The sequence below is a fragment of the Gekko japonicus genome, unplaced genomic scaffold (genome assembly GCF_001447785.1).
Source record: "Gekko japonicus isolate JY-2015 unplaced genomic scaffold, Gekko_japonicus_V1.1 scaffold3491, whole genome shotgun sequence".
Lineage (NCBI taxonomy): Eukaryota > Metazoa > Chordata > Lepidosauria > Squamata > Gekkonidae > Gekko > Gekko japonicus.
In genome coordinates this window covers 54,234-67,344 of record NW_015161515.1, presented here as the reverse complement: position 1 = coordinate 67,344, position 13,111 = coordinate 54,234, and the positions used below count along the sequence as shown (strand labels likewise).

Sequence of the window (13,111 nt, the reverse complement as noted above, 5' to 3'; positions counted from 1 at the left end):
GGCCACATGACCACGGAAACGTCTTCGGACAGCGCTGGCTCTTCGGCTTTGAAACGGAGATGAGCACCGCAACCCTAGAGTCGGACTCGACTGGCTTTCGAGCAAGGGAACACCTTTACCTTTTACCTTATAATGATGTTACCTGCCCTGAGCCTGTCTGCGGGCTGGGCGGGATATAAACACAATAAATCAATCTTCTGTTTGGATGTTAGATAAGATGATGGGAGTTGTTGCGTAAGCTGTCCTTGGCCTATGGGGTTGCTAATTTGCTGCAACTACAAATTTAGTGTCTGTGTATGGAGACTCCCATAGGTAGGCTCCCCCATCTAGCCATTAGGGGCGCGTCTCTCGTGTCCTGTCCGCTCTTACCTCTCTGTTGATGAGGGCAAGCTCCAGGCTTGTGTCTTGAGACCATGTGGAGGGAACGAGATTAACGGGTTGGGATATGGAATGCTGGGAAGTAGAGATGTAAAATTTCCGGAAATTTTGAAACTTGGAAAAAACCCCGTTTTTTCCCCGTGGGAAAAGAGAAAAATTGAAAAAAAATGCTACATTAGCACTTCTTTTTTCTTTTCCAGATTGAAAGTCATTCTGTTACTTTAGGAACATAAAATATGACTATGGACATTTTTACTTGGCATGAAATTATCACAACACGCATATTAAAAATATAGTGTATCCAAACAATTATTACAAACAGAATACCCACCCACATGCAAAGACAAAACTAAAACCTTTTCCTTTTCTTGTGACAATAGCACCTCCTGAAGGAAGAAATGCATCTTGTTCTTGCACTGGAGAGTTCAGTTTGTAACCTAGGTCTAGCTTGTCCTCAGTGCACAGAAATCAGATCAATCTGACACCATACATATTTTTTAGAAATGATTTGGAAAACATTTGAACACCTTGTCTTAAAATATTTTATTCATCACGTTAAAATAAAACGTTCCATACTCAATTTTTTTTTCCTTTTCTTTTTTCAATTTTTCCAATTTTTCGGAAAAAAACAAAAAAGGCTTCAGGAAAAAAACGGGGGAAAACCATTTCCCCCCCCCTGGGCCTTCAGATCTCTACCCGGAAGTCATGGTGGGGGAATGAGGCGAGGACTTTGTTTAGTGGGGACCCATCTGTGCAGATAGATCAAGATGGGAAGCCATGTCTGTCTGTAGCAGCAGAAAGTCAGAGTCCAGCAGCACCTTGAAGACTAACACAATTTGTAGCAGGGGAGGAGCTTTCGTGAGGTTGAGCTTATCTGAAGAAGTGAGCAGCGACTTTCAGGAGCTCCTCCCCTGCCGCAGGTTTTGTTAAGTCTCAAAGGTGCCCCTGAACTCTGGCTCTTATCTACATCTGTGCAGAAGTACTGAGGCCATGGCGAACAAGTCCACAATAACGACAGTATCGTTTGATCAAGATGGGTTGCCGTGTTAGTCTGTAGCAGCAGAAAAGAGGCAAAAGTCAAGGAGCACTTTAAAGATTAACAAAATCTGTGGCGGGGGAGGAGCTTTCGTCGGTATGAGCTTTCATGAGCCACTGCCACAAATTTTGTTAGTTTTGTTAGTCTTTAAGGTGCTGATGGACTCTTGCTCTTTTCTATACCGTTGTTCATTAATGTATACTTTAAATAACGCTTAATGCGGGATTCTTCAGAAGTGAGTAGTGACTCACGGAAGCTCATAACCCGGCCACAAATTTCGTTAATCTCTAAGGTGCTTCTGGACTCTTTGCTCTTTTCTACACCGATGTTCGTTACTGTATACTTTAAATAATTCTTAATGCAGTACGATTCACAAAGTTACTTAGAAAAATTATTAGGGACTGTGGTCTGTACTGCTGTGTTCAGCTTACCGGAACTATGTTCCTACTGTGTAGTCTTTGTATCCTGTCATTCGTTACGTTAACACGTCTTAAAAATGATTTGCTCTGTGAACTTGTATCTGGTTGTGGACAGCAATAAATTATCGTCGTCGTCAATGCTTCCTTTAAGCTGTGGGGTCTCGTGAGCAAAAATCCTACTTTGTGAGCTCCTGGCATTAAAGTTGTGAGCAAGTGATTTGGCTACTGCATAAATTAGTTTGCCCTGGAGCCATTCCTTCCTGAGTGAAGACAAGAATGTGTGAACTGGAGGCTAAAAAACTGCAAGCTAGCTCACACTAGCTCAGCTTAGAGGGAACACTGATCATCATCATCATGTTAATGCATATGCTTTGCTTCAGTTCTGTTTTTAGATTTCTGATTAGTTCTACAACCCTAATCCTGTTGTATCAAAGGTCCCCCATCCCATCAATTTTATTGACTCACTCTGTGTAATTCCTTCTTGAGACAAAGTGAGAAAGGCGGTCTATAAAGAACGTAAATAGAAGAATGTGGTGTCGTGTCAAATATTTCCTGTTCAATCTTAACCAGATTGGAGGAAGTCTTTCCCATTTGCTAAGCTTCATGGGTTCAGAAGCTTAAAAACCTTAACCTGACATTACCGATACGGCTAATGAGGTTGAGGAGTTACTTACAACCAGTGCTCCCTCTAAGCTGTGGAGTCTTATAAGCAAAAATTCTGAGCTACTGGCATTACAGTTGTGAGTGAGCGATTCGGCTACTGCATAAATTAGTTTGCTCTGGAGCCCTCCTTCCTGAGCTAAGACAGAAATGTGTGAGCTGGAGGCTAAAAAACTGTGAGCTAGCTCACGCTAACTCGGCTTAGAGGGAACACTGCTTACAACCGTACTGATTGAGCTTTTCTCTGGCAGACTTTGGACGGTGGCTTGAACGTCATTCAGCTGGAGACCGCCGTCGGTGCTGCCGTCAAAAGCTTTGAGAATTCTCTGGGGATAAACGTGCCTCGCAGCCGTTTCTTGCCCGTCAAGACCACCTCCGATCTTCTCCTGGTGATGTCCAACCTGTATAGCCTGAACGCTGGATCTCTGACGATGAGTGAGAAGCGGGAGTTCCCTACTGTGCCGCTGGTTAAACTGGGAAGCTCTTTCACGAAGGTGAGCGGAAGGGTTGGATTTTTTTTTAATTGGGAGGAAAAAAGCAGAAATGCATAGTATAGGAATGAAATGTTCACAGAATGCGTCCGATCCTACGAATCTGTCTGACGCACAAATCAGTTTGCCTGGGTCAGGCAGTTTCGTAGCTAACAGCTGATGCAGCTACAGCCGCTTATGCGGAAGTGTGGTGGATCTGTTCTACTCTGCTGCATTGCTTGAAATGTCCAGTTTGGCGTAGTGTTTAGGAGCGCGGACTCTAATCTGGGAGAACCGGGTTTGATTCCCCCACTCCTCCACATGGAGCTGCTGGTGTGACCTTGGGTCAGTCACAAGTTCTCTCAGAGCTGTTCTCTCAAGGGCAGTCCTACCTACCTCACAGGGTGCCTGTTGTGGGGAGGGGAAGGGAAAGGAGATTGTAAGCCGCTCTGAGACTCCGAGTGAAGGGCAGAGTATAAATCCAATCTCTTCCTCCTCCTTGTCCTTCTCCTCCTCCTCTTCTTTTCTACGTCACTGAAAGCTGGTAGGGAGGGGGATAAGGTTTGTAAAACCCAAGTGTATGTCGAGTGGGCTATCTCCTTCCCCAGCCACTAAGTAGTTCCCCAAAGTGCCGGGATCACGTTGGGCACATTGCCGGGGGATGCTCCAGCATTCGGCCTAAAAGCTCTATTGTACCATAGAGTTTCCGGCCAAATGCTAGCGCGCCCCCCCTGGCGACAGGCCTGCTGCGATCGCTGATGACATCACTTCCGGGTGACGACATCGCGTGAACAGCACTGGCTGTCTATCAATACTGGATCCATTTCAAGGTGTTGGTGCTTACCTTTAAAGCCCCATATGGCCAGGGGCCAGCATATCTTCAAGACTGCCTCTTCCCCCATGAGCCCCGTAGAACATTGCGTTCTACAAACCAGCAGCTCTTGGCTGTCTGACTTCCCTCATCTGGGGCTAGGGCTTTTTCGACCCCGGCCACTACCTGGTGGAATGAGCTAACTTATGAAATCAGGGCCTTGCGGGACCTGTTACAGTTCCGCAGGGCCTATAAGACGGAGCTCTTCCGCCAGGCATCCATTTCAAATCTGCCCCCCCCCCTCCAGTGACTGCAGATCCTAGAAGCCAACTGAAACTATAACATCGCTGGAATTAATATAATCTGTGGAGGCACACTGTATGTTTTTAATGTTCTGCTGATTTTAGTGCGCTTCATTAATGTTGTACTAATGAATATGTTTGGTGTAGTGGTTAAGTGTGCGGACTTTGATCTGGGAGAACTGGGTTTGATTCCCCAACTCCTCCACCTGCAGCTGCTGGTGTGACCTGTTGGAAATATGTGTGTTTCAAGGTCTGAAATCCAGTCGTTATAGGGTTACTCTGTGTTCACCTCGTGTGCTATTGTTTAGACTGACCTGGAAGGGAACCTGGCACAGAGGCAATGGGAAGAGAGCCCGGGGAAACTGAAGCCTATTTATTAACAATCATTGGTTAACGCATTCAGGTGATTTCCTTCTAGGGGTCAAGAAGAAAGGAACAATCTCCATTACTGTCTGTGTGTCTGTTGTTGCAAGCCTGTAGTCTTAAGTGTGTTTGTTGTCTTGTAGATTCTCCCGTGAACCCTAACCCTTTAGAAATAAAGATCTTTACAAAGAGAATGCCTCCTCTCCAGTGAAGCAAAGATCCATTGCAATCTCTGAATATTTTAACTATTTTGCCAATTTTTCCGACATGGCCCTGGGTCAGTCACAAGTTCTCTCAGAGCTGTTCTCTCAAGAGCAGTCCTTGAAAGAGCTCTCTCAGCCCCACTAATATCACAGGGTGTCTGTTGTGGGGAGGGGAAGGGAAAGGAGATTGTAAGCTGCTCTGAGACGCTGAGTGAAGGGCGGGGTATAAATCCAATCTCTTCTTCAGTTTGGTATAGTGGTTAGGAGCGGGGACTCTAATCTGGGAGAACTGGGTTTGATTCCTCACTCCTCCACTGGCAGCTGCTGGTGTGACCTTGGGTCAGTCACAAGTTACCTCACAAATAGCTCTCTCAGCCCCACCTACCTGCCTGTTGTGGGGAGGGGAAGGGAAAGGAGTTTGTAAGCCGCTCTGAGACTCCGAGTGAAGGGCAGGGTATAACCCTGCCCTCCTGAGGCTCCAAACTCCCCCCCCAAAAAATATCTCCAGGTACTTCCCGGTCCCGAGCTGGAAACCCCTAAACACATAATTGCTTGGAAATGTTACCAACCAACTTGCTTCTCTGTTTTTGTGTTTTTTAAAAAAGGTTCAAGATTACCTGAGGAGGTTTGAGAGCATACCCGATATGCTTGAACTGGATCACCTTACGGTTTCAGGAGACGTCACCTTTGGCAAGAATGTCGCGTTAAAGGTTGGTCGAACCAACTTGGCTGTGTAGAAACGGTGGAATCCCTTTGCTTTTGCTTGTCTTCTTCATGCACGGAAAATACTGCGGTGTACGAATGCCGCTGGCTGAAGACATATCCGGTTTGGCAGGTGGCCTTGAGTTTAAACACGGTCCTGCTTTTCAGTTATTAGAGATCAGTGTCGACAGCTGAAAGGGTATATGGAGAGCCAGTTGTGTGTAGTGGTTAGGAGTTTGGATTCTAATCTGGGAGAACCGGGTTTGATTCCCCGCTCTCCACATGCAGCTGCTGGTGTGACCTTGGGCAAGCCACAGTTCTCTCACGAGCTGTTCTCTCAAGAGTAGTCCTTGAAAGAGCTCTCTCAGTCCCACCTACCTCACAAGAGGAAGGGAAGGAGATTGTAAGCCTCTCTGAGCCTCCTTAGAGTAGTAAAGGGCAGGGTATAAATCCAATCTCCTCCTCCTCTTCTATATAGTGTGTTATATGGAAAGTGGCATCTCTCTCGGTCTTCAAGGAAATCTATAGAAGCAATCATAGTGTCGATACCCGAAACAAGACTATTCAAATGTTGTAGTGTTTAGTATGTTTTCCAGTAGAGGCATTTCTACCTTTTAGCGGCTGAAGTGTTGTGCTAAAGTAAAACATTTATTCACTACCTGTCTCCAGGGTTCCCTCTACGCTGAGTTAGTATGAGCCAGCTCACAGTTTTTTAGCCTCCGTCTCACAGATATTTGCCTTCGCTCAGGAAGGAGGGCTCCAGAGCAAACGGATTGATACAGCAGCCCAATCGCTCGCTCACAGCTTTAATGCCCGTAGCTCACAAAGTAGAATTTTTGCTCACATGACTCCTCAGCTTAGAGGGAGCATTGCTTCTCCCTTGTGGAACGCAAGGCGGCGTACGGTATAAATTGATTATAAAATACAGTATAAATAAAACAACCCCCCCCCAAGGAACAACAGTGATTTGATCTGGGGTTCTGTAGGTGGAGGAGAAGCTGGCAGAAATCACACCTCTGCCCCTGGATAGTGTTCTGTTGGTGGAGAACAAGTGTTAAATACGTTCCATCATGGCCTCACTGGGGCCAAAATGTGTTTAACACCGTCTGTTGTAAACCCTCAGTTATAACGTTTGTGGTGTGCAGATATGTGGAACGTCTAGCTTCTTTTTAGTTAAAGTATCTTTCTGGTGTCCTTGCACTGGTTATGTTTGAAATGCGGTTTTCCCATCCCTATTGACACCAAACTGTCTACTTACAACCAAAATTAATGTACATCACAAATAGCTTTGCCACCACGCATAAATGTCAGCTGCACCAGTTGAATAGTGACCAAATAGTCCTTGAAAGTACAAGTCTCTCTTCAGGTTGATGTGGTCACCGGCTCACGGTGCATCATGCCAACCCTTCACGATATGGACATGTATCGATTTCCTCGCAGTGGAGAAGAGTTTCGCAAAGAAAGCACACAGTAGACGGCATGAGCTCAGGCCTAGCTATAGCCCGAACCAAAGGAGCGGCGACGGCACGCCTAGGTTGCTTTGCCGTTTCTTCGGCCCTCATCAGGCTGCTTTTCTTTAGTGATGGAGCCCCACCCAGCTCGATTCAAAATGACACAAAGTCTACAAGTATGTTCCAGGTAGCTAGGGATCAGGCTGGAGCCTAAAGAAAAGCCACTCGATGAAGCCCTAAGAAACGGCAAAGCAACCTAGGTGTGCCGTCACCGCTCCTTTGGGTTCACACTATAGGTAGTCCCGAGCTCATACCATCTACCGCGTGCTTTCGTCTGGAAACTCTTCTCTGCACCATGGGCCGGTGACCGCATCGATCTGAAGAGAGACTCACACTTTCAAGGACTATGAGGCTATTCAACCGGTGCAGTAATCATTAATGCGTGGTGGCGAAACTATTTGTTATGTGTATTAATTTTGGTTGCAAGTAGTCTCTAATGTGATTTGTACAGCGCGACAGATTATTAATGTGTGAAAAGGCTGTTTTGCTACACTACAGCTGGATCTATTCCAATCCCTGAGAAAGAGATTCTTCCCTGCAAAGATGTACAACAGACATTCTTGGAATTGCAATAGCCACCTGATGTAGTAAGGAAACAGATCGACAAAGCCAGAATGATAGCAAGGGGCAACTTGCTACAAGAGAGGTCCAAACGAAACAACAGCACTGGTGGTCACAATACAGCTCTCAACTCTGGCGACACCCTTCCTAACACGGACACGGGCTCTGGGGCCAGGGCCTGCAACAAACCAAGATGCCGGCTCAGTCCCCATACCCACTTTGACCACACAATAACTGGACCTAACAACACCAGCCATGCCCTCTCAGGTTCATGCACTTGTTCATCCTCCAGTGTAACTTGGTCTTAAAGGTGCCACTGGACTGTTTTGGACTGGGGGGCGGGGGGGGGCTCTGCAGCTTACCTGCTGAGAACAAGGGGTGGGGCTTGTTGCATGTGCCCGCCCCCTGGTCTCTTTACTGCCGGAGCTCCGCTCCTGTGTGCTCCTGCAGGAAATGACCCCTGATGCTATATATTTATAAATACTAAACGTGGAAAATATAAACTTACTCAGGGTTAACGGATGTCTCCTGCATTTTACCCCTGGGAGGGGGACAAGCAAAGAAGTCCTGAAAAGTAGGGTGTAGGTTAGAAGTGGTTCCGAGTTTCCAGAAGTTTAAGGACCAGTGTTAAGCCTTAACTGTCCAAGAGCCACCATGCTTTGTCTAGGTGGACTATGTTCTGTTAGGTTTTTGGTCACACTACTATTTATTCTGTTCCTCCGCATGTGCAGCAGGTTGTCCTTCCTGCAGCATCTGATGAAGTCAGGGTTCGAGTTCCTGAAAACTTCCGCTGCAAGAAATCACTTTCTTGATCTTTTGTCTGTGGCATTATCTGCACTTTGACCTCGAGACAAGATGAGCTCAGACAGGAGGGCTCCTCGATCTTTGAACCTCTGCAATTCTATTCCAGAGGAGTTGGATTTAAAGTCAACGGTGGCTTACTCAGGAATAAATGGGTCGGAGACTTGTGTCTCTGAGATATAAGGTTTTTTTGTTCTCTTGACTGCTCATACGGCTGAGGGTTCATTCATCAGCTAAACGTGTTTATTTTTGTTTGATCTCCAGGGCACGGTCATCATTATTGCGAACCACGGAGACAGGATAGATATACCGCCAGGAGCAGTTTTGGAGAACAAAATCGTCTCCGGCAATCTTCGCATCCTGGATCACTGAGCGGCTGTGAACTGTCAGTCCCGCCCCACCAACTGGAAGCACCTGTCGGCATTAGACATGTGTCCGCAGAGGGTCCTCTATTAGTTACCCACTTAGTTATCCTCCAGTATTATTTTCCAAGTAGATTTTTCCTGTTCTTTCCGGAAGATGCCGAAAGCCAGTTTCTAGAACGATTTAACTCAGAATTAATATAACCGAAAGTGCAATATTACTTGTCTTAAGAAAAGGCAGGCAGCTCTTGCGTTAAGACGTTTGACGTGCTAACGTTCCGTGAGTTTTGCTTGTAAACTGAAAAAAGCTGTGAAGCAAGATGCCATTGACTATTAATTTCAGCTACGTCATGAAGTGTAAAATGACTCCCTCAAGTTTAAAAAAATAAAAACCAGACGTTTTGCTACTGAGGCAAATAAATGGTTAAAAAAAATATCTAGTACTGAAGTTGCTCACATGACGACTTCACCTACCTTATGTGTACTTCAAGCTATGCTACTCTGAAAGAAAAGTTCGATACCTCACGTTTTATTCTGCTCTGGAGCTGGTGTGTTGTCAGTCTTGTGTTACTTACCCAAAGAAAAAGACACGTGCGATGGAAGCATCGGGATTGTTAACTCCTGTCTTCATCAGCCGCTTTCTTCTTCTCGCTTCTCTCGTGGTACCTCCACATGCTCCGTTCTACTTCTTAAATAACAGAACGAGTCTCCTCATTGGTGTAACGTCCATGCAGTCGGATCATGTGTTCCCACAATTAATAGATGCAAACGTCAACATCTGTACAGGTACTGAAATAAAAATCAAATACCATCCCCCTTGCCTGGAAAAATCAGTCTCAGGTTTTGTGTGTGTGTGAGAGAGAGAGCGGGTGAGATGTTGCTATTAACACCAAACACCTACCATGAAAGAAGTTGGTCTCTTTAAACAGCTCATTTTATAGCTTTATTTTGGTTGACAAATGACTTCTGCTCATGTTAACAGAGAGGCATGCCTTGTCCGCTGAAACCAGAGGCACACACAAAACACTGTATCCATCGTACACAATCATCACACGAATAGGCACTCACTAGGTTTATGTCAAATGTGGTGAGAGGAAATGCACAGGCACTTCGTTACTTTGGACAGGCAGGGACCAGCCTGAAATGTAGCGTTAAAACCAAACCCCAAACTTTGATAGAAGTTAGTCACACCGCATCGAGCACGGCACTTGCCGTGTAGGATGGACTACTACAATTGCATCTTTCAAATAAAGTTAACTGGGTGGAAAGGTAGAGAGAACAGAAGGTAAGGTATATGTAGAAATTGGCAAATTAAAACCCCAGGTTCTGAGACAATTAATGCCTGGAAACTGTACCCATTATATAAAACATGTCCTTAGGAGTAGACCACTTGTCCCGGAAGAACTAGGGGCCATCTCTTAAGCATTGTTTTCAAGATCTTGAGTAGGCCGCTTGTCCCGGAAGAACTAGGGGCCATCTCTTCAGCACTGTTTTCAAGATCTTGAGTAGACCACTTGTCCCGGAAGAACTAGGGGCCATCTCTTAAGCGTTGTTTTCAAGATCTTGAGTAGACCACTTGTCCCGGAAGAACTAGGGGCCATCTCTACAGCGTTGCTTTCAAGATCTTGAGTAGGCCACTTGTCCTGGAAGAACCAGGGGCCATCTCTACAATGTTGTTTTCAAGATCTCGAGTAGACTGCTCATCCCGGAAGAACCAGGGGCCCTCTCTACAGCGTTGTTTTCACGACCTTGTCATCACAGAACAGCTCCTAGAACTACTTCAGAATGCGCCACCCCCTAACACATCTTTGCGGTATGCAGGTAAAATCAAAAGAGTATAGAAACATCTGTAAAAAAATAACTTTAGAACAGTTTTATAGTGGAAAACGTTTTATAGAATTTTGCAAGGATTTCCAAACTGTATCGTCAACTTAAATAAAGGTGAGAGACACCATGAGAATTTCATTGCACTAGAGGGAATGCAGAGCCGCTTTCTTTTCAATACAAAGACTGACAACGCACTCTCTAGACAACGGCGGCTGTGTTACAGCCATGTATTCTTTTGGATTTGGTCCAAAGAAACCTGAGCCTGGTTCCGAACAGCATGAAGAAATTCCACAGACAGAAACTGATCGCTCCCGTCTTCTCTTACGGAAATACTCTCCCCCAAAGGTCACAAAGGCCCCGGTTTTCACCAAACGTCAAGGGAATTTCCTCTTCTAGGTTCCACTTCTTCGCCTTCTCAGAAGCAGCAGCTGCTATCCCATGCCGAGGGGGATAACCTGCTGCGCTGCCGAATTATCACCTCTTCTGTTCCCAGATCTCACCCATGTTTAAGTCCAGGGTCTGAAGCCCTTTCAAAGCTTGAAGGTTTCCAGTGTAGAAAGCTACGTCGGCTGTCACCAACCTATTTGGAACATAAGAAAAAGCGCTAAGTCAGGACTCCGGAGACTCACGCTTAAAGGACACACAGAAAAAGATGATAAATCAGAGTCTCACTAGCGCAAGGTTCCCCAACGGGGCGCCCGTGGGCACCGTGCTGCCTGCCAATACCCCTTGATCCCCTTTTCAGAATGTAGGCGGGGCCATTGTAAGGCAGGGCTTGTTACTGGCTCCCCTCATCCAGAGCTGGGTGGTAACTTATAGGTGGCAGACGTTTATAGCAGAACTTCCACCAACTCTCCCCGGCAGTCTCCCGAAAAGTCTTTGCTGGGGGCTGCAGTGTAGGGGACACGGAGCTAAATTTGGTGTAGTGGTTAAGAGCGCGGACTCTAATCTGGGAGAACCGGGTTTGATTCCCCACCCCTCCACATGCAGCTGCTGGTGTGACTTTAGGTCAGTCACAAGTTCTCTTCAGAGCTGTTCTCTCAAGAGCAGTCCTCAAAGGAGCTCTGTCAGCCCCACCCACCTCACAGGGTGTCTGTTATGGGGAGGGGAAGGGAAGGGGATTGTAAGCCGCTCTGCGACTTAGTGAAGGGTGGGGTATAAATCTTCTAAACTGCATTCCCCTGCCTGCGAAACAAGCCAGGCTCCAACCCAGGAATAAAATTGGATGGATTTACTACCGTATCACCTTCCATGGGTGGGTGGGGCACTTGGGTTTTGAACTTCACGACTATTCAGGAATATATTAGGCAAAGCAAATTTTTATAGGGATTGTACTCTGCAGATATACAGTAGGTAAGGTGCTCAGAATACAGTTTCCTAGAGAGGAATATTTCATTCAAGTAAGGGAGGCTGGAGTGTGTCTGCCAACGCCTTCCCAAAGGGCTTTAATTATGTCACACGGGAAACGATGAGGGATGCTGGGAAATTTCGCATCGAACAATTTCACCTGCCAAACTCGCCAGGCCTGAAGAGGTTGACTAGACATAAGCCGATCAACTAGTCAGTTTAGTTTCTGCTCAGTGGCCACAATTGTCTTCACAGATTAGCAGTGGGGGGGGGGGGGTTTCCTCCCCAAAACCAAGCACACCAATCCAAACAGACCAGCAACCACTAATTCGGTGTGTGAACACTGAAGGGTAGGATTTATGACTGATGTGTATAACTTGGTTAAATCAGTCTCATTAATGGCTGTAGGCGCACAGCAAGACTGCATTTTTCAACTATGGGGGCTCTGGAAAGCCTCTGGAGGTTTCCCCCCCTCCTTTAAGAACATAAGAGATGCCAATGTTGGATCAGGCCAAAGGCCCATCCAGTCCAACACTCTGTATCACACAGTGGCCAGAAATACCAGTGCCATCAGGAGGTCCACCAGTGGGGCCAGGACATTAGAAGCCATCCCACTGTTGACCCCCCCAAGGACCAAGATGACAGAGCATCACTTGCCCCAGAGTCCCTATCTATACCTTGTGGCTAATAGCCACTGATGGACCTCTGCTTTATAGATCATTAACTGCTACTGCACGGCTCGGACATTCTGAAGTCCCACTTTTTCATTTCAAAGAGACGGCGGGCCCTTCCCATTGGGGAGCTATAAGGGGAAATGTGCTGCCTACCTCCCGCTGCACCAATTGGCTTTTGTTTTTTGATTCACGCTTGGCGCGGCCCTCCTGTTCTTGCTGCACACAGACAACCTGGACAGCTCTCCAAAGAGGCAACATGAGGTTCTACTTTGAACTCTTCCTGGGTGTTGACTACTATAGTCTGAAGAAGAGCTCCATGTAAGCCAAAAGGTTTATGGTTCTTCTGGTGTTTTTGGAGAACGTGAGTTGCCTTGACCTCAGATGGAAATGGCCTTTTTATTTAACTCCCCCCCCCCCAATTCCAGTTGCTTGTCTGCAGATAGGACTGTGTGAAACCTCAGCTGCATCTATCACACCCGGCAGCAACCTCTAGCACTTCAGGGGCATGTCTTCCAACTCCACACAGAGAGCAGGAAGTGATCTCAGATGATTCCTCCCTTCCAGTTTGGTATAGTGGTTAAGTGCTCGGTAGTGGTTAAGTGCTCGGTAGTGGTTAAGTGCGCGCACCCTAATCTGGGAGAAGAAGAAGAAGAGATTGGAGTTATACCCCGCCCTTCACTATCC

At 46.5% G+C, this 13,111-nt stretch overlaps 2 protein-coding genes across 2 annotated transcripts in view; one reads left to right on the top strand and one right to left on the bottom strand.

The window, feature by feature from the left end:
- Positions 1-9,392, top strand: part of UGP2 (UDP-glucose pyrophosphorylase 2) — a 58,823-nt gene extending 49,431 nt beyond the window's left edge. Inside the window, exons 8-10 of the mRNA XM_015429247.1 lie at positions 2,745-2,987; positions 5,248-5,352; positions 8,482-9,392. Of these exons, the coding sequence (XP_015284733.1) occupies positions 2,745-2,987; positions 5,248-5,352; positions 8,482-8,589 (456 nt within the window). The 3' untranslated portion in view covers positions 8,590-9,392. The remainder of the gene's footprint in view (positions 1-2,744; positions 2,988-5,247; positions 5,353-8,481) is intronic.
- A 144-nt stretch (positions 9,393-9,536) lies between these two features.
- Positions 9,537-13,111, bottom strand: part of VPS54 (VPS54 GARP complex subunit) — a 56,837-nt gene continuing 53,262 nt past the window's right edge. The window contains exon 18 of the mRNA XM_015429249.1: positions 9,537-10,986. Coding sequence (XP_015284735.1) covers positions 10,881-10,986 — 106 coding nt within the window. The 3' untranslated portion in view covers positions 9,537-10,880. The remainder of the gene's footprint in view (positions 10,987-13,111) is intronic.